The sequence below is a fragment of the Mangifera indica genome, chromosome 4 (genome assembly GCF_011075055.1).
Source record: "Mangifera indica cultivar Alphonso chromosome 4, CATAS_Mindica_2.1, whole genome shotgun sequence".
Taxonomy (NCBI): domain Eukaryota; kingdom Viridiplantae; phylum Streptophyta; class Magnoliopsida; order Sapindales; family Anacardiaceae; genus Mangifera; species Mangifera indica.
In genome coordinates this window covers 15,020,588-15,038,480 of record NC_058140.1, presented here as the reverse complement: position 1 = coordinate 15,038,480, position 17,893 = coordinate 15,020,588, and the positions used below count along the sequence as shown (strand labels likewise).

The following is a 17,893-nucleotide window of genomic DNA, read 5'->3' as shown; positions in this document are numbered from 1 at the left end:
TGAAAACTTACATTTTCCTCTAGAGTTTGATTTTTCCAAATCTGACAATCATTATAGGAAGGTTGTCGGCCAACCTTTCCACCACCTTTTTCCTCGGTGGTTTTCTAACGTAGAAATCATCAAAAATCTGATCAAAAAAGCCAAACATTAATATACAAATCTATGTATCGATTGGACAATACACTAACATGACGTTATTGTGTGTGCATCATCCGACCAACACAGATGATTGAACGATATATAAATATGTGCAATATCATCTAACCTTTTTAGCCTTATTTTTTGTAGTTTCCATATTGGGAAACCACCAAGGAGAAAGGCGGTGAGAAGACTAGCTAATAACTTTCCCAAAATGATTGTTGAATTTAGAAAAATAAAACTCTAAAAGAAAAAATATAAGTTTTCATACTTTAAGTGAAGAAAAATTATTAATTTTTTAAATTAATAAAGAAAAATAAAAAATAATTTTATTTATTTTAATATTTAAAATAAAATAATATTTTTTATTTTTATAATTAATTGAAAAACTTAATCAAAGATAGATAATGGATAAATATTTGAATTTTTAAGACTTGGAGGGGTGATTAGGACTAGAGTAAAACTTGGGTGGGAAAGCTTCGTTTGGCCTGATGATAATGGAGATGGATTGGACTGGATTGGATGGAGAGACGAGTAGAGAAGTCAAAATCCCCACGCAAAGTGGCGCCACGCCACGCCTAGCCAACTTGAAATAATGTCATAAAGATAATAGTGACATTTTTCTGTAGCTGATAACTTCACCATGAAAAATTAGGAAGTGGGCTTCATCATTGAAATAAGAAAATGCAACAATTCCTGTCTCTTCCTTGCTTTGAATTCAATTGGATTGGATGAATCCATATCCCTCCTTACCAGCCCCTTTCACACTTGCCAATAACCAAAGCCATATCCATCCATCTACTTTACAAAATTACTCTGGGTTTTGTTTGTATTTCAAGTCATTCATTACTCTGTCTTTCTTAATTTAATTTGCATGTGATGACACAGTAATTGCCTCTCTCTCTCTATGTTTACATGCTTACCTAACTTGGCTCAATTTGCAACATTAATATTAATTTCCCTTAACAATATATAATAATTTAGATTAGATTATGCAAACATATATATATAAACTTTATAATAATAATAATAATGGTTACAAGATTACTTAATACGACAACAATACATACTAATTAATACTCACATTCATATTCATCAATTTGGTGATAATTTACCCACCACCTTGCCTTCCGGGCCCCTCGTTTCACCGCTAACCGCCATGTTAACTCCTCCCTGATATGTCGTTGGCGGTGGCTGCATCACCACTCCTCCCGCTCCTGTAAAATATACTTGTCTCCCCCCACTATCATATCCCACTTGGCTATATCCGGTATCAGTTACCCCCATCGCGGGTCCACTCGGCCGTACCATTCCCATCTGCGGCGGCATATTTGGCGGAGGTAAAACCATGTTGTAAACTGCTTGTTCGCGGTAAACATCCGGAGCCATTCTTTGCATGTTGGGATAGTAAGGTTGACTGGCCACGGGTCGGATCATTTGAGGCGCCGGTTGTGATTGCGGCTGTTGTGGGTGATATACAGGCATAGTAGTGCCTTGAGGGAGCATATAAACCGGCTGTTCAGGTTGCCCATGCGTGTTGGTTACTGTGGCTGGGTAACTCGAACTAGGGACTTGAAACGGCGTGGTTTGCTGTACGGACAATGGTACTGTCCCTGGTGGTGGGGGAGCTTTTTCTGGCATGGCAACGTAAAATCCGGCTGATAAATTCTCTTCCGTCTTTTTCATGAACATAGCTTCATGAACTTGTTGCTCATGTTCTCTCATCTGCAACCTCTGAAGCTGTCTCTGTATGTCAACGGGATTCACCGCATGATCCGGATAAACGACCCGATCCGGTCCGACACCTCGCTCATCCGGAACTACATATTCCGGCGGAGGTGGCTGCACCGGTTCCAGAATTTTGTTCGGCGGAATTCCTTTCTCTAAACCAAACAAGAAATCAACATTATTAGCGATTTTCTTCGGCTCACTCACAAGAGTCGGACCCGAATTCAAAGCCTCTACAAATCGTTCACGCTCCGACTTGGAAGAATCGGATCCGAAACTGGAATTGGCAACAGCCGAAAACAAGAACAAGCGCATCCGAGCCGGCTTCGCGGAAGCTTTGTAAAGGCGATCATACTCATGCATCATGTGCTCAAGATCGTCATCATTGGTGACCGAAATCAAGGCGTCGAGATCTTCTCCAGGGAGCTGATACTTAAAGGAGGCGTCGGGTTCGCCACAGAGCGCGGAAAGCTTGTTGATCATAGAAGAGAATTTGATGGTACGATCAACAGAGAGAATCTTGGTGTCGCCGCCGACGTAGGCGAGCTGATTATCATGAGGACGAGGGTGGATCTTGCCACCATAGCTACACATGAACTTGGCCTTGATGTTTTGATCCTCCCATGAAGCGGTGTTCTCGAAATCGATGTCGCGAGAACGAGGAGAGGAGTTACCGGAATCGGGATAAGAATTGTAAGAGAAATTCTCCATAGATGAGAGAAACTGAAGGAAACGATATGGTTTTGTGTTTGACAAATTTTGCAGTCAATCCATGAGAGAGGTTGCTGCAGTAAGAAAAAAGAGCGGAGTGAGTGAAGTTTTATTTATCTGGGTAGGGGACAGGTGGAGGGAGATAAATGAAAGAGATGAAATTATGGTGGGGGCCAGTCGAGATTGGGATAAGAGAGAGATTGAGCATGTGAATTATTATTATTATTTTTTTTTGAAGATATTTTGGAATAAGATGCTGACGCCATTAACGCGTACATTTGGTGGACGATGTTGTTTGTCTATAAGTTCATTCCTTGCTTAAATCCTCAGCAATATCTTTAAAAAATATCACAACCACAGGTAAATAAAATAAAGTCTGCCGAGTAATAATACTCCTGTCTTTATAGTAATTTTAAATTAATTAATAAAAGATTATTGAAATCTGGACATGGTAAAACGAGTCGGAGCAATCCAAAATACGAAAAAAATAATCCGACCCAAATATATTGATCATTAATTTTATGCACCTAATCGAGCTTTATGTAAAATATATAGATCATTAGAATTGAAACTTCGAAATATAGTTGGTTCCATGTCTTCCAAATTGCAACCCATGTCATTCACCATTAATGTATGCAGAGAAAAGAAACCAGAGTTTCCAACAAGGGAATTAATATAGATTAACAACACCAATTCCTTCACTAGTGACTAGTCATTTGAACTGGTTTCTTCTTTCTCAAGCTTCTTATGTGCAACACCGCTAGGAAGATCCAACCTAGATGGAATATTTCCAGGATAATTCGTCGTTGAAGTGTCTGATCCAGTCATACTGGAGGTAAAAAAATAGAACTAATGAGAACAGAGAAGATATTGCTTTAAATGGTAAAAACAATAATTGCACAAAACCTTCTGTCAACGATGACCATGGACCGGAGCTCACAATTAGCAAAACTGCAAGTGCATGTTGAAAAATGTCATTTCTTGCTTAGGTGTCTCAAACACAAACAAAAATGACTGAAGAGAATCCTATTATGTTAACATGCAAGATGCAAAGAGATTACACATGCACAAATTAGGTGGAAGTTAGCTTACTGTTTGCATATTTCTGTCTTCACGGAAGGGTGACAGTCATTTCCAAATGTAGTCAATGTGTGAAACAAGAATCCACTATGCGTGACAATTGCTATCTCTTTCTCCTTACGTGTCCACAACCTGTGAAGCAGAGAGGAGAGTAAGGTTTACATCAAATATATCATCTCAATCCATACAGTTACTTTATATGAAAAAAAAACTAACAAATTATACCACAAGATTGTAATTTCCATAGTTGCTGGTACTAATTGTTCCTTGACATGATTCCCAATTAATAAAATCATGCAGCCTCTTGTAGAAAATTCAACGGTGTAACAGCTGGATCATGAGAATGTACACAAATGCAAACATGGACTGAAAATAGTAATGGAAATGAGGAGGTGATCCATTAGAATTTACTTCTTGCTTTTGTAAAGTTGTAACTAATATTAGCGAAAAAAAGTCCATGATAAAACTGAAGATGTCAACAAAAATAATAACATAGAAGGATCATCCCACTTCATCAAACACAGTGTCCAGCTATCTATTTAACTAAAATCAACACATAAAATGCTAGGGAATTATACTGAGAGGACCAAGTGAGTTTCTCAGTCAGAGCCCCATGCACAGGAGAACAACGTATTTACCAGTTCATGAACTTCAATCCCCTAGCAGCAACTTCTTCCCTTGTCTCTCTAACATTGGCCTTCCACCATACATCTTCATCACTTTCTACCTGAGCAGAATAGTCAAAAGTTATCCAACAGAGCACCTGAAAAATCAATTGTAATTTTCCAGGTGTACTTAAAATCTAAATACTTGCCAGGGAAAAATCAACTGCAGGAAAGAGAAACTGATAGTCACTGATGTTTCTCCTCTTATCACATGGATGAACCCCCTGCAATAAGAAACAATAAGTACAAATGCTAGTTGTAGTTGCTTCACCCTCCAAATAGTTTTAGTTTGTGACTGCCAGATTTTAGATAATTATTATATTACTTTTAGTCAGAACAAATATTCAAGTAGCTGTACATGTTATATGGGCACTGTTTACACTATTATATAAGAATATTATTTGGTTAGTTTTACCCTTTTCAAGCTGCAGGTAACCAGGTTTGAAATTGTAGATTACTTATAGACGCTACAACTTAAACTATCAGAGTTAACCAAAGGTTTAGGACAGGGACTTACTAGGTTTTAACTCAACAGAAAAAGCTGAATTCTTTGTGTTTCCATGACAAACTTATGATTAAAAAAGGGTTTGAGTTTCAAGCTTGATTATGAGGCCATATAGCACATTTTATGTACTTGTTAGCCTGTTTTTTATTCTGACGGTTTCCTATCTTTGTTTCTTCTCTTATTCTAATTCATAAATTCTTTGTCATTATTCTTGTTTTACAATTTCAATTAAATTCTCGACAAATAAATTTTTACATCAGCACAAAACAACTTTTTGACAGCAATGCAATCAAACACAAGGATTTCATAACATAGCAATTGCTAAATTGACACCACTAGCTCAGGAGCTGAAATTCTCCAGCAAAAGTATGTGGATCAGATGGTTGGGAATTTCCTATTATGGCAAACAACTCGTTTTAACTTCAAACAAAAGTAAATTCAATTTCTACATTTGCAGAATAAAAAATAATTGGCACCAACTTTCCAAGAATCAAACTAGGAATTTGAAGCTAGATTAGCACCAGTATTTATGATATGCATTAGCTTTCCTTGCACAATGATAAATCTCAAATTCGTTAGAATTTGGCAATTAAGGAATAGACCAAACAAAGCCATGCAAAGAAGAGATCACATCATGCCAATTTTCCACAAGCTAGAGTGGCAATGTATTATATATTTTTGGAAACAAGATTAAAAAAGTGTTACATATTTTCATATTTTTGTTTTTTTTTATAACCAGCATACATTAAATTCTTCTTTGATATCCAAAAGAGTTCTAAGCTGGAGATCATGGCAAAGTCTTTCAACATTTTCATATATATATATTTGTTTTTAACCAGAATACATTGAATTCTTCTTCAATTTCCAAAACACTCTAAGCTTTTGTGTGGATTCACAAGAGTTCTAAGCTGGAGAGCATTGCAAAGTCTTGCAACCTTGATACTCAAAAAAATCACAGGAGATGATATTCCAAACAGGCAGTCCAAAGGGGAGTTAAACCCAAAACTTGGTTAAGCACAAGGGCTCAGGATTGACCACTAAACCAAGCACTTAGATCACCAAACAAAATTGGATTTACCAGCCACTTAAAACTTAGCATTAAGAATTTGGGTCCTTACCGCAATGGCACATATATGATGCTGAATAGCTAAAACACAAGTTACAACATGGTATGATTCATTACATTTGCAATGAATCATCTTCCGGAAGACCCTTTTTAAAAAGCAAATCTCCACTATGTTTCTGAAACCCCCTGAATCTTTATATGAGTGACACTTTTAAGAAACAGTTAAAAGATCACAGTAAGTTCATTTCTTACTAACAAAATAACAGATATTCTGCAAAAGATTTATCAGACCAAACAAACCTTTAGTGCATGATACATTGAAAAGTAGTTTTGTATGCATAAAAGGACAGAATTTCTCCCGTCCTCCAATAAGCAATGCTAAGTCCTTTCGGTAGAGGAAGATCCAGCTGTTTATCTTTCACTATATGGACAAAAATTGGACATATCTATTGACTTCTTAAACATTCAAAGCAACTAGTAAGATGAAAATGGAATGAGGAGCTAATTTTACTTCTAGATTTTGCTGGAGAAAGAAATAAATATTTTCTCTACACACCTTAAATGAACTAACCAGCCAGCTCAACAACAATCTTTCTAAACAGGATGTTGTCATTGATTACAAGTTACAAGTAATTATGCACAATCTTGAGAAACATAGTAGTGCAAGACATACCAAATGTTCCCGACAAAGTTCTACAGCAATGACTGGTGGGCAGTTTAGACTTGAAATTGCAGCACGGCCACTGTTTCCGGCATTTGCCACCATTAGTGGTACTACATCCATCCTATCCTCATAGCCCTCACCACCAAAAACTCCAACAGCAGTTTGCAGTGTCCTAAAAACATCACATTATTTACAACTTAATGCAGAGCAAATTTAAATGCTATAACAAATGAACTATATAAATTAAGAACTGGAACAGATGAAGAGTAGCATTCAAAATAATAATTCACAAATTCTGTTTAATACAATAACCAAAACATGAGCTGACATCTAATTTGTGAAACTTGAAGGTTTAAATTCTTTGTTTGGTTGAAAAATAATTGATAATCCTGAGCTGAAATCTTTTAGAGAAAACAAGACGATGAATTCAAAGAACAAAACTGTAGAAAAAAACACTTCTGAAGCCATAATATTAGGAAATCAATTTCAAGTGTTAAACAGATGGGTGAAAATATGATTAAGAGTCACAAATGATTCTTTGTCAACATAAAAGATAAATATAAATAATCATTTGCACAACATTATCCACTTTCAACCCTCATCTATAAAACACTACAAGTCAACTTTGTCTTTTGTAAGGCCCCATCCAAGCGAGTTAGAAATGCATTGGTACTACGTCAGGAAAATATATCCACAAGAAAGTATGGGCAGAAATACCTAAGCAAAGGAGACGCAATTACTAAATCAATCCGCTTTACAAGTCCAGTCTCATGAACATGCTTACGCAGATTTTCAACCTGCATCAATTGCAAAAAATATTAATAATAATAGTCACAAAATGTAGTCAGTGCTTTTCTTTCAACTGCTCTACATAAACGACCAGTGACTTACCTGCTTCCAGCCAAGTTGGGTTAGATGAGCATCAAAATATTCAGGAGTCATATATGCTTTGAAGTTCTTATCTCCATCAACATTGTGAATTCCTTGTGCATGCCTCACCTGGATGTATCGTTTCATAAGACCACAATGCCTTGGTTTGCGAGCAAAAACCAAGAAAGAAGGCAATCTTGTACATCCTTCAAACCAAATATGTAGCAGCTTCAAATCCACGATGGATAACATATATCAATTGAGAAGCAAGAGAGATACCAACCAGATGAAGAGTCTTGCAGCGATGCAAAGGATACAAAGTTGGACCAACACCGCCATCCATATCTTCAACTAAAATTCATAAGTATTAGATGTTTATAGAAAGCATAAATATATATATATTTAACAGATGAAGAATCTTCATTCTCTTATAATTATAACTCAGAAGTCATGACATAATGAAATTTATAGACATGCACTTCTACAACACCACAAATTCACCCAACAACCTGAGTCGATGGCTTATTGAAGGAGGAGATGTTGTTTTTATTAGAAACTTAACAATATTATTAATATCCACTTCAACTATCTTCAATGCCCTCATAGTTAATCACTTTATATCTCACATATACATCCTACATTATGCGCTTTTCAAACTACTAATGCAGAAGAATGACAGTCATATAACAATAAAACATAAGGCATCACTAAATGGTGCTAGAAATTCTTGCTGTGCCTTGTAGTAATGAACTCTGAGACTTATAAACTTCCACTCAAATCTTTTATTGTACTTCATTTACAATTCCTTATCCATCCCATGAAGTAGTAAAAACATATACAGTGCACTTCCTTTTGAGCAACCCGAAGTACATTCCAGAGATTTTCACATCCAATTAATCACTCCAAACCATGAATAAAACAGTGAGAAACAAAAAGCAAACAAGTGCATCCGAACCCAAGACTCCAACACAACCAACAACACAACTACTCAGAAAGATTAACAAGCTTCAATATTCGAATAATTTCACACTTCAACACACCCACCTAATCAAACAACCACCTCATTTCATAAATTCCCTGGAAAAAAAAGGGACACAGAGACCAAGCTGCACGATGAACCTCAATCAAAACCACGATTCATCATATCAAATGAATCTAAGTCTTCAAAAAGAAAACCCACTTGGAAACAAACATACTCATAACCCAAACAACTTATCCGACCCTAAACCAAGAAAGCACAACAGCCCAGATCAAATAACAGCACAGCAAACAAATAAATTTAAAAAATGGCACGCATTAAAAGAACATCAAACAGCAATATACACAAGGAGATCATGAAACGAAACGAAACGAAACGAAACGAAACAAAACAAAACAAAACAAAAAAAAAAGCGGAGTAAAACTAAGCACCGAAAGGAGGTTTGTGAAGTGGGTAAAATTACCAGGGTAAGGAGAGGAGAAGCAGCGAAGAGAGAGAGGGGATGTAGAAGTGAGAGCTGTTGACTCGAAGGACCGGTTGAAAATTAAGTAAGTAGAAGAAGAGGACGGGAATGCTCGAGGAATAAGTTTATTATATTTGTTATAATTAGGAGAATAATAACCGGTTGGACAAATTGTTAATGTTGTCATTGATGCTTTCTGTCCGGTCACTTGTATTTGTTATTTATTGGCACTCAGGCTCCGGAGAGGACCGTTTAGACTCTATTGCCCCTTTGTGATCCGGGCTTAGAAGAGGAAGAAGGGGTATGAAGGAGCAAAGTCACCTGTAAGCTTGCAACTTGGTTAGATTAAAATTGAGCCGAGCACGAATCTCTCAAGTTTGTATTTTGAATCAGTTCAATATTGGTTGGTTCTAACACTCGACCATCCAAATGTGACTTAAACCGAAGACCCAATTAAAAACCTAATTGAATTATTCTAATATATCATACAAGCTAAGCTGTCTTGCAAACCCAAATCAACTTAATCCAATTTTTAAACTAAATCTTGTATTGATTATCATAATAATTAAGATAATAATTGAATAATTAATATGATAATAATGGAGATTTGAGTTAGAAGTTAAAAGATTAATATGTTATTTAATTAATTAGAATAATATTAATAATTTATTAGTACTAATATTTAGGTGAAATAAATTGGATTGAGTAGAATGGATAATATAGAAAGGATTGTAAGGTTTGTAAAAATGAAAAAGATAAAAAATATTATTTTTGAATTTAAGGCAGCCATTAATTGGGAGGTATTAAACTATAGCTGTTAGCATTGGTATTGTTTCCATTGGAGTACTTGTTTTATGAAGAGGTTCCCAACAAGAAGCAATGCAGATCAGTTGTCAGACTTGGCCATGATTTAATTTTCTATTTTACCTCACAGAGAATGGTTGACTCTTGATGAGGAGGGATGGCCTTCTGGGTTCTGAGAAGAAAATTATGCAGAAGAATAATTTGCACTGAGAAACCCAAAGTGGTACAACTGCATTTTTTAGCAATTTGTAACCAAAAAAGAGGTCGACCTCTGAATATACATCCCACTCTGATCCAAACAACTTTAGACAACCCACTTTTCTTCATCCAACTCAGGCAATGCAACGTCTTCCCTCATTATGCCAGCATAATTATCGGTTATATTTGCGCCAGCCTGGGCAAACAGTTCCACTACAGCAGGCAACATACCATAGTATCTCTTCAATTCATTAACCAGTGGTTTGCCACTTTTTACATCTTGTACATGCCATACATACAGTGGAGGAACCAAATCATCAACCGTTGCCTCCTGCCATGCATGTTGCCCATCCCTCATCTGATGCTTATAAGCTTGGCAATTCCTTACTCTATGACCCTTAGGCCCCACTTGGACCTCTGAACAGTATCCACAGGTTTGGACAGCATACTTCTGCATGAGTTTGGATGCTCCGGACCGCATTCTCTCCCATGCCTCCATACCTCTAACAGCAACATCTGGGTGGATGTAGAAGAAAAAACAGGATGCAATTTCATTAATTAAGCCAGGTGACATCAGACTGATAGAAGAAGAGAAGATGTTATCAAAACAAAGTAATAAAAGATGATTTATATAAAGGGGGACCAGAAGTAATCTAAGACACTGAACATGGCACTGCAGGGAAGAACCTAGTTTATCAGCAGACTGTATGTCAAGAAGCTTGTTTTCTTCACTTGACTTCCTTCTCTTCCCCCAAAATCCAGATGTGACCATGCCTTTGCCTGGTGCAACTTCTTTTGGGAACCTTTTCTCAAAATCTATAATTTTACCCGCAATATTGTAAGCGGGAAAAACCCTTCTCCTAGTTGGGTAATCAGAGATGTCAATGCCTGCTTGGATGCACAATTCAACAATTGCTGGAATCCGATCCACTTCAAGCCTCTCATTATGAGAAACAGCTCTCCCTATCCTATCATATAAATGAAAAGATTCTACAAGAGGCAAAATATGTTTCATATTCCCAAAATTCCAACTGTGTTCTTTGTTTGCTGGGCTACCTGCAACATTGCATGTTCTGATCTTATGCGGTGGATGACCAACATGAACTTCTCCACAGAAGCTGAAAAAGACAAGTTACTGGTCATAATAAAGAAGGTTTATACCAAACTATCAATCAGATTAATAATTAGAAACTGATCATTCTCACTACTTTATCTTTTCCACTTTCATGTTTATCATTGCACTTAATTTCGTTTCAAACCTGGGCTCCTAACTTTGAACTTATAAATTGTGCTCACAAGAGAGCTAGGATTTTTGAGGATCATCTGCATTCCTTTTTTATATGGCTCACAAATATATGTGTAACACAGTTTTCTAATCTTTGGGCATCTGTTTCTAGAGCAAGCTAGAACATGTCATACAGAATTACAATTGGAGGTGTACCTATAACTTCTGATTATTCAAATTCATGCTTATTTCTACCAACAAAATGGTAACATCATTACTCTTCTTTTGAAGGTCATCCAAACAATACCCAGACACAGATGCCGCTTTACCCTTTTTTGTTTCCTTTTTTGATACTTCTTATGTCCATGCTATTATTCTTATTGTTTTTAAAAAGATCATGCTTTTCAATGATTACCTGGAAACTAGTCAAGATTTGATAATGATTAAGAAAAACTAAATGCTTACCTGCATGTGTATATGGCAATACTCTTAACAACCTGTGAAACACAAGCAAATAATTCAGTTCTGGCAGTATAAACTTCATGAGCAATTGGTATCAATTCCTTGACCAATAATCCATTTTCTGGAGGCTGTAGAATCTTCTCTTTCACCATCTGCCTCTGTTTCTTTTCCCGCCTGGCTAAACGCTTAAGTTCATTAATGCTTGTGACCAATGGTTTCCGCTCATTTTTCTTAAGCTTCCTCAGGAATTCTGGGCAGATCGACCCAGTAGAGAACAAACCAGAAGGATGCTTTAATTTATTTATACCAATAATGTTTGCATTAAAATTTTTCATATTTAAATTATGCAGATTCACAAGGCTCCGAACTTGTTTAGGTAGCATTGTCCTCGTACAAACCTGTTCTGGTATTCAAGATCAGACAGTCTAATGTTAGAACAAGGTAGCAACCAGGAATTAAAGAAGTAAAAGTGCTAATTTACAAGAAAGAAAAATAAAGTAAACCCAAGACAAGTGTGCCATATCCATATTGTAAATACGAAAACCAGGCAAAAAGCTTTAAAGAAACCTTAAACTCATTTCAGATACTTGTCATTTGGTTACATGGTCTAATCAATAACACCACAACGATTCACAAATTATTCAAGCCCCACATACTGTAAAAAAAAAAATCTCAACAATCTTCAAGAGCTTCCATTTATGATTCAACATTTTACAGCAAATGTGGAAATTGTATGACAAGCGGTGCCACAGAGAATTCAGAAGCAAGAAAATGGAAAAAAAAAACCACACAACCCATCAAATATTTATGCATTTTGACAAACAGTTGACATGCAAAAGTGAAAATATATACCTATCACATAAACTTTTAGAGCAATGTTAAATGTACGCAGAGTAAACAAAATAGGTAGACATATAAGTACACAGATGATGTAGATCTTATCTGTGAAGCCGTTTTATTTGTGTAGTTTTATTGATACTATTGATAACCCATTTGGCCAAAAAGGCTTCTTGGGTGGGTTCAATCAAAATAACACATTATACAACTAGTTATTATCGAGTTTCAAATGATATTGGAATAATAAATATTAAAAAAGAAAAGAAAAGCCAAACCTTTGGTGACACAGCTATAGAGAACGTTATTAGCTTGCTGGCTTTGAAAGAGGAAGTTGCAGAAGAAGCAAACAAATATGTCAAACTACAAATTCGTCTTGGCCCTTAGCCGGCTGCGGCGACGAGTTACACTTTTAATGTGCACAGTGAAGACAAGGGAGGCAAACGATATTTGGCACCCACATATTCTATAGACCATCCTAATATATTTTTTGTAATTCCAATTTTACCCATTCTAAAAATATTAAATAAAAAATAATTAAAAATGAAATTACTATCCAAATAATAGTTTAAATAGAAAAAAAAAATTATAATTAATACCCTCTAACAATATTTCGATGATTGTTATTTTGCCCATATTCATTTCAATGTCTATATGTGAAATTAGGTCATTTATGTAATTTTCTCTATGTTGTAGAAATTAGATTTAATTTGAGGATAAATCTTTTATAAATTAACATAACCAATAAGAAGGCTAATTTAAAATACATTCTAAGCTTTTCAAAAATTGTCATACAGTGATGATTCATTTTTTTTCTTCTACAAAATTGTATGAAATAATTTTTTTTTTCTCCACTTATATACATGATTGAAATAAATATTTCTTTGCGACTCTAATAATTTCAATCTCTGGGGTTATAAAAGAATTTCACAAATATGTTAGGGATCATTTAACGATTTTTGAGAATGTGAGGGCCTGAAAAAACTTCTGTTGGTTGATATTTCTAAACCCTTACTAATTTATTGACTTCCCAAAAGCCCCCATACCTATATATAATTTTTCGTGCCGGTCGCAGGAAAAAGTTTCAGACACCGAAAATTGCTCGGACATGGCTCAACATTGTTGAATGGAAAGCATTTTGCTGATTGATTCTCAAATGTTGGTTAAAAATGTCATCGAATTGGGCCTCCACCCTCTTCCATTACCTCGTTTTCATCTCAATCATTCTTCTTTACATCTACTCTTCATTCCTCTCATCACCCTCTTCTAAACCGTCATCTCTTCAACCGCCGTCCGTCGCGACCGACAATAAAATCTCTTCCAATTCTACCCTTTGCAATCTTTTCAAGGGCAAGTGGATCCTCCAGAATCCTAATACTCAACGGCCATTGTACGATGAAACTTGCCCTTTTCACAGAAACGCCTGGAATTGCTTCAAGAACCGGAGGGCTCACATGAGCATCATCAATGGGCAGCAATGGGTTCCCGAACAATGTCATTTGAACCGGATCGACCCGGAGAGGTTTTTGGGTCTAATGAGGAATAAGAATATTGGGTTTATTGGTGACTCTTTGAATGAGAATTTTATTGTGTCGCTTTTGTGCGTACTTCGATCGGCGGATTATGGTGCCCGGAAATGGAAGAAAAAAAGGGCATGGAGAGGTGGTTATTTTCCTAAATATAATGTTACTGTTGCATATCATCGAGCTGTTTTGCTTGCAAGATGCAGCAGGTAATGGAATTTTTTAAAACGTTATACATTATCTTGACTGAATCTTGATTAGAATTGTCATTGTTTTATTTTGTAATTTAATTAGACCAATGCTACATAAATATTCAATCATACGAGAACACATCATATGTGTACTCATTTTGTATACTTAAAGTATGTATACATAGTTTTATTTATTTAATAATGTCATAATTTAATTGCGAATATTGAGAGGCCTGGGTATCAAACCTAATCAAGTTAAGGGAATTTCATGCATAAAGAGAAAAAAAAAAATCTGATGGCTAGAGTTAAGCATAATTGGGCTCTTCTTAGAGGATTTTGTGAAATGCCAAGGATGCCTTTATGTGATCAATTAAGGAGTTTCCAAACAAATATGTAGCATGGCATGGTGAATTTAGCTTTGTTCTGTTACTGATCATTATAGGTTTTGGAGGAATGGTGACAGACTTGCATTTTAGAGGATGGCGAAAATGGTGTAAAATTTGTGGTGTGGAATTCTGGTAGGATCATGCAATTAGTAAAACTGATGCAAGACTATAAGGAAGAGAAGAAAGCTTAGGTATTTAGCATTTCAAACTGCCAAGCTGAAAGATATAATAAGTTCTTATTTGGATACTTTCTAGTTGGTGTCAATATGTGGAGAGAGATTGAGGTCTATGTTGATTGTCTCCTGGTAAATTTGTGATGTTGTAATAGTTGATTTCATTGACAAGGTCTTTGCTTGGAAGAGTTTTCTCCTGTAATTAGGTGTTCTGGTTTTAATAGTGGGAATCTTGAAACAATATTCAACATTTCCATTCGATATGGTTCATTAATTTTATTTTGGCAGCCCACAAACTGTGTGAATAGGTCCTGAAGGGATAATTAAATAACCGATATTAAAAGAGTGCCTCTTCTAAATTAAGCACTTGTTCAGATCACTTGTCTTGGGTTTTTGTAGGTTATAAACCTGTTCATTCTCTTTTTTTGACAAAACAATATGCTTTATTGCTTGTTTGTGGGCCTGTTGTATCATCTATTGTAACTAGTTTATGTTCTTATTGCTGCTTCTTATGGAAACTTGTCTAAAACATTGTTTTGTGTCAATTTGAATTGCATTTATCTGATGGACTTTGACATGACAACCTCACGTACAAATAACTGATCAAATAAAGGTGGCAGCCAAAACAGTCTGAAGAAATTGATCAAGATGGATTGAAAGGAATTTATCGAGTAGATGTTGATACCCCTGCAGTTAATTGGGCCAGCGTCACCAACTTTTATGATGTCCTTGTTTTCAACACTGGCCATTGGTAACTTTCTTTGCTTTTATTGATCACTTGACTAATAGTATCTTTTCTCTCTCATAATTTGATATTTGTATTTACTTTGAAATAGACTTGTAAATGTTGATTGTTATTTATGTGTGCCTTTATGCCTCACAACACCAGGCTCAAGGTATGATACTTTTTCATTTCCATCATGCAATAAGTAGTATTGTCTCCCTGTTTAGGTGGGGCTACGATAAATTCCCAAAAGAGACACCGCTTGTCTTTTTCCAAGAGGGGAAACCGATAAATCCGCCTCTTGAGATGTCAGATGGATTCAAGGTTGTTCTTGAAAATATGGTTTCATACATTCAAAAGAAAGTTCCTGGCAAGACACTCAAGTTTTGGCGTTTGCAATCACCAAGGCATTTTTATGGTGGTGAGTGGAATCAAAATGGCAGTTGCTTGCTTGATAAGCCCCTTGAGGAAGAGCAGGTATAAATTGATTATGACACTGCACATATGAAAACTTAATTACCGATTTTTATGATGACCTAATGTGTTGACCCATACCAAAATTAAGTTTATGATTTTTGAGATTCTGTTAATATCCCATTAACCTTTGCTATGATTTAAAAAAAAAAAAAAGGCTACAGAATCTGAACAATGCTGGAAGTTGAAACATGATCTTGCAGTTTTCAAAACTTCACAAATTTATAACCTTGTTTTCAGAGTAATAGTTACTTATATACCTGGACAGCTTGATTTGTGGTTTGATCCCAGCAAAAATGGAGTGAATAAAGAAGCAAGGCAACTTAATCATGTGATTCAAGAAGCATTACAAGGCACAGATATTGAAGTACTTGATCTGACTCATTTGAGTGAGTTCAGAGCAGATGCCCATCCAGCGGTTTGGTTGGGAAAGAAGGATGCTGTGGCAATGTGGGGTCAGGACTGCATGCATTGGTGCTTACCTGGTGTCCCTGACACATGGGTTGATATACTATCAGAAAGGATCCGTAATAGACTGGAAACATGGTGATGAACAGTCAAAGATATACAGCAAGTTGTAATAAAATTTAACGTCTCAAATATGAACAGACTCTGCGGAAATGTTGCACTGCCTCTTATTATGCATGTTGAAGAAAAGACACAGAGAAGCATCCTGGTGCTATGACTGAGAATAGAACCTTCTGATGGAAGAAGCTTTCTGCTTTACTTATTTAAGTGTTTGAGTTTTATAACCGTTGCCAGGTGACTCCAAATATTTGCAAATTGTAACTAAAATAGTGACATGCTATATATTACATGAAGTATTGATTTTTTTGAAGTCGGTTGGAACTTGGAAGACACTGCAGGATTGAACCATCCTTTCACCAATTCTTTTATGATTTAACCATTGAAATGTATTTGATGATTCTCTGTTTTCCTTTGGACAGATATGAAGCAAAACTCATGTCCACTCTTAATATATTGTTTGAAGTTGACAAATATTTATTCTATGCAAATCAGAACTATTTTATGCGCCTTTTGTGCAAGGATGTTCCAGTTGCCAATACTGCAAACTTCTTTGCTTAATTCTTACCAGAGAAAACATTATTGTCTTCACTGGTGTCAAGAATTACAAGTAGATGACTAAATTCACAAAGATAATCTCAGGTAAATATTGTCTTATTTCTGCAAATCTTTGTGAAATTTTTATTTTTAGAACCAACCAATCATATGTTATTTGTATAAAAAACAAAAAAAAAAAAAATCAAAGTTTAGAAAAAAAAAGAATTTAGTGTGGTAACTTCCAAACCCTAACCAAAACAATTAACAAGTCTTTACCTTTGGTTCACTATTTCAAACACCCTACATTGTCAGCACAATACCTCAATTTTCCTCAATAACAATAAAGTTTGACAAACTCATTTTTCCAAAACCTTTAAATGGCCCTAAGAATTGATCTGTTGCCCCCAAACCCCAAACTCCAGCCCTATTTCCCCAGACCCAAAATCCAGATCATATGCACCAATTACAACCTCAGTGATGCAGAGCTGGCATCAGAAGTGGCAAAGATAAAAGCCCATTTGGTGCAAAAAGAAGAAGCGATGAAGAAGAGCAAAGAATGGCTGTTCACAGAGTTTTGCCAGTATTTAGGTCTGAAAGAAGAGGATGCGAAGAACAAGTAGGGGAAATTTAATGAGGAGAAGTAGGGTTTGGTTAAAGGGTTCATTAGTGAATGGAGTGTAACTTTTCATCCATTATCTGCAGGGCATGTCAAGGAAATGATTCAACAGTATATACATCAAGTCGAAGAGAAGCCATTTTCAAGTTCTGTTATTGTTTTTAAGAGATTATAGTAATCATAATAAAGACACAAACTTAAAGAATATTATTCAATCAATGAACTTAAGTAAACTCAACAAAATTCATTTATATTAATAATGGTTTAATATGAACATCAAAATGCATCCAGCGAATCCACCAAAGGGTTTTACCATCCATGTGAAATTGAAGCAGTCGTCAGTCGTTGGTCT

General features: G+C 35.8%; 4 protein-coding genes across 9 annotated transcripts; 1 reads left to right on the top strand and 3 right to left on the bottom strand.

Moving 5' to 3' along the window:
• Positions 1 to 1,128: 1,128 nt before the first annotated feature.
• LOC123214500 lies at positions 1,129 to 2,681 on the bottom strand. The gene has a single exon (XM_044634298.1). The coding sequence runs from the start codon at positions 2,575 to 2,577 to the stop codon at positions 1,234 to 1,236; it is 1,344 nt and encodes a 447-aa protein (XP_044490233.1). The 5' UTR covers positions 2,578 to 2,681; the 3' UTR covers positions 1,129 to 1,233.
• A 433-nt stretch (positions 2,682 to 3,114) lies between these two features.
• LOC123214640 (phosphoglycerate mutase-like protein 1) lies at positions 3,115 to 9,279 on the bottom strand. Of its 4 annotated transcripts, none has more exons than XM_044634549.1 (11): positions 8,870 to 9,279; positions 7,711 to 7,772; positions 7,449 to 7,556; positions 7,275 to 7,354; positions 6,567 to 6,729; positions 4,472 to 4,546; positions 4,296 to 4,384; positions 3,883 to 3,987; positions 3,670 to 3,789; positions 3,484 to 3,528; positions 3,115 to 3,406 (listed from the first exon to the last, which is right to left on the bottom strand). In XM_044634549.1, exons 1-11 carry the CDS (start codon positions 9,054 to 9,056, stop codon positions 3,286 to 3,288), a joined length of 1,155 nt encoding a protein of 384 aa, XP_044490484.1. In that variant the 5' UTR covers positions 9,057 to 9,279; the 3' UTR covers positions 3,115 to 3,285. The 4 variants fall into 4 exon arrangements, with proteins under 4 accessions (XP_044490484.1, XP_044490483.1, XP_044490486.1 ...); XM_044634548.1 differs by having other exon boundaries at positions 7,711 to 7,778; positions 8,870 to 9,277; XM_044634551.1 differs by having other exon boundaries at positions 7,449 to 7,633; positions 7,711 to 7,778; positions 8,870 to 8,935.
• Positions 9,280 to 9,860: 581 nt separating this feature from the next.
• On the bottom strand, positions 9,861 to 12,845 carry LOC123213188 (APO protein 3, mitochondrial-like). 3 transcript variants are annotated; one of them, XM_044632570.1, is made up of 4 exons: positions 12,671 to 12,845; positions 11,562 to 11,961; positions 10,559 to 10,989; positions 9,861 to 10,387 (listed from the first exon to the last, which is right to left on the bottom strand). In XM_044632570.1, the coding sequence occupies exons 2-4, from the start codon at positions 11,939 to 11,941 to the stop codon at positions 9,978 to 9,980; spliced, it is 1,221 nt and encodes a 406-aa protein (XP_044488505.1). In that variant the 5' UTR covers positions 11,942 to 11,961; positions 12,671 to 12,845; the 3' UTR covers positions 9,861 to 9,977. The 3 variants fall into 3 exon arrangements, with proteins under 3 accessions (XP_044488505.1, XP_044488502.1, XP_044488504.1); XM_044632567.1 differs by having other exon boundaries at positions 9,861 to 10,989; XM_044632569.1 differs by having other exon boundaries at positions 9,861 to 10,989; positions 11,562 to 11,956.
• Positions 12,846 to 13,441: 596 nt separating this feature from the next.
• Positions 13,442 to 16,701, top strand: LOC123213350 (protein trichome birefringence-like 12). The gene is made up of 4 exons (XM_044632768.1): positions 13,442 to 14,124; positions 15,279 to 15,416; positions 15,617 to 15,866; positions 16,132 to 16,701. The coding sequence occupies exons 1-4, from the start codon at positions 13,562 to 13,564 to the stop codon at positions 16,411 to 16,413; spliced, it is 1,233 nt and encodes a 410-aa protein (XP_044488703.1). The 5' UTR covers positions 13,442 to 13,561; the 3' UTR covers positions 16,414 to 16,701.
• The last annotated feature ends 1,192 nt before the right edge of the window (positions 16,702 to 17,893 follow it).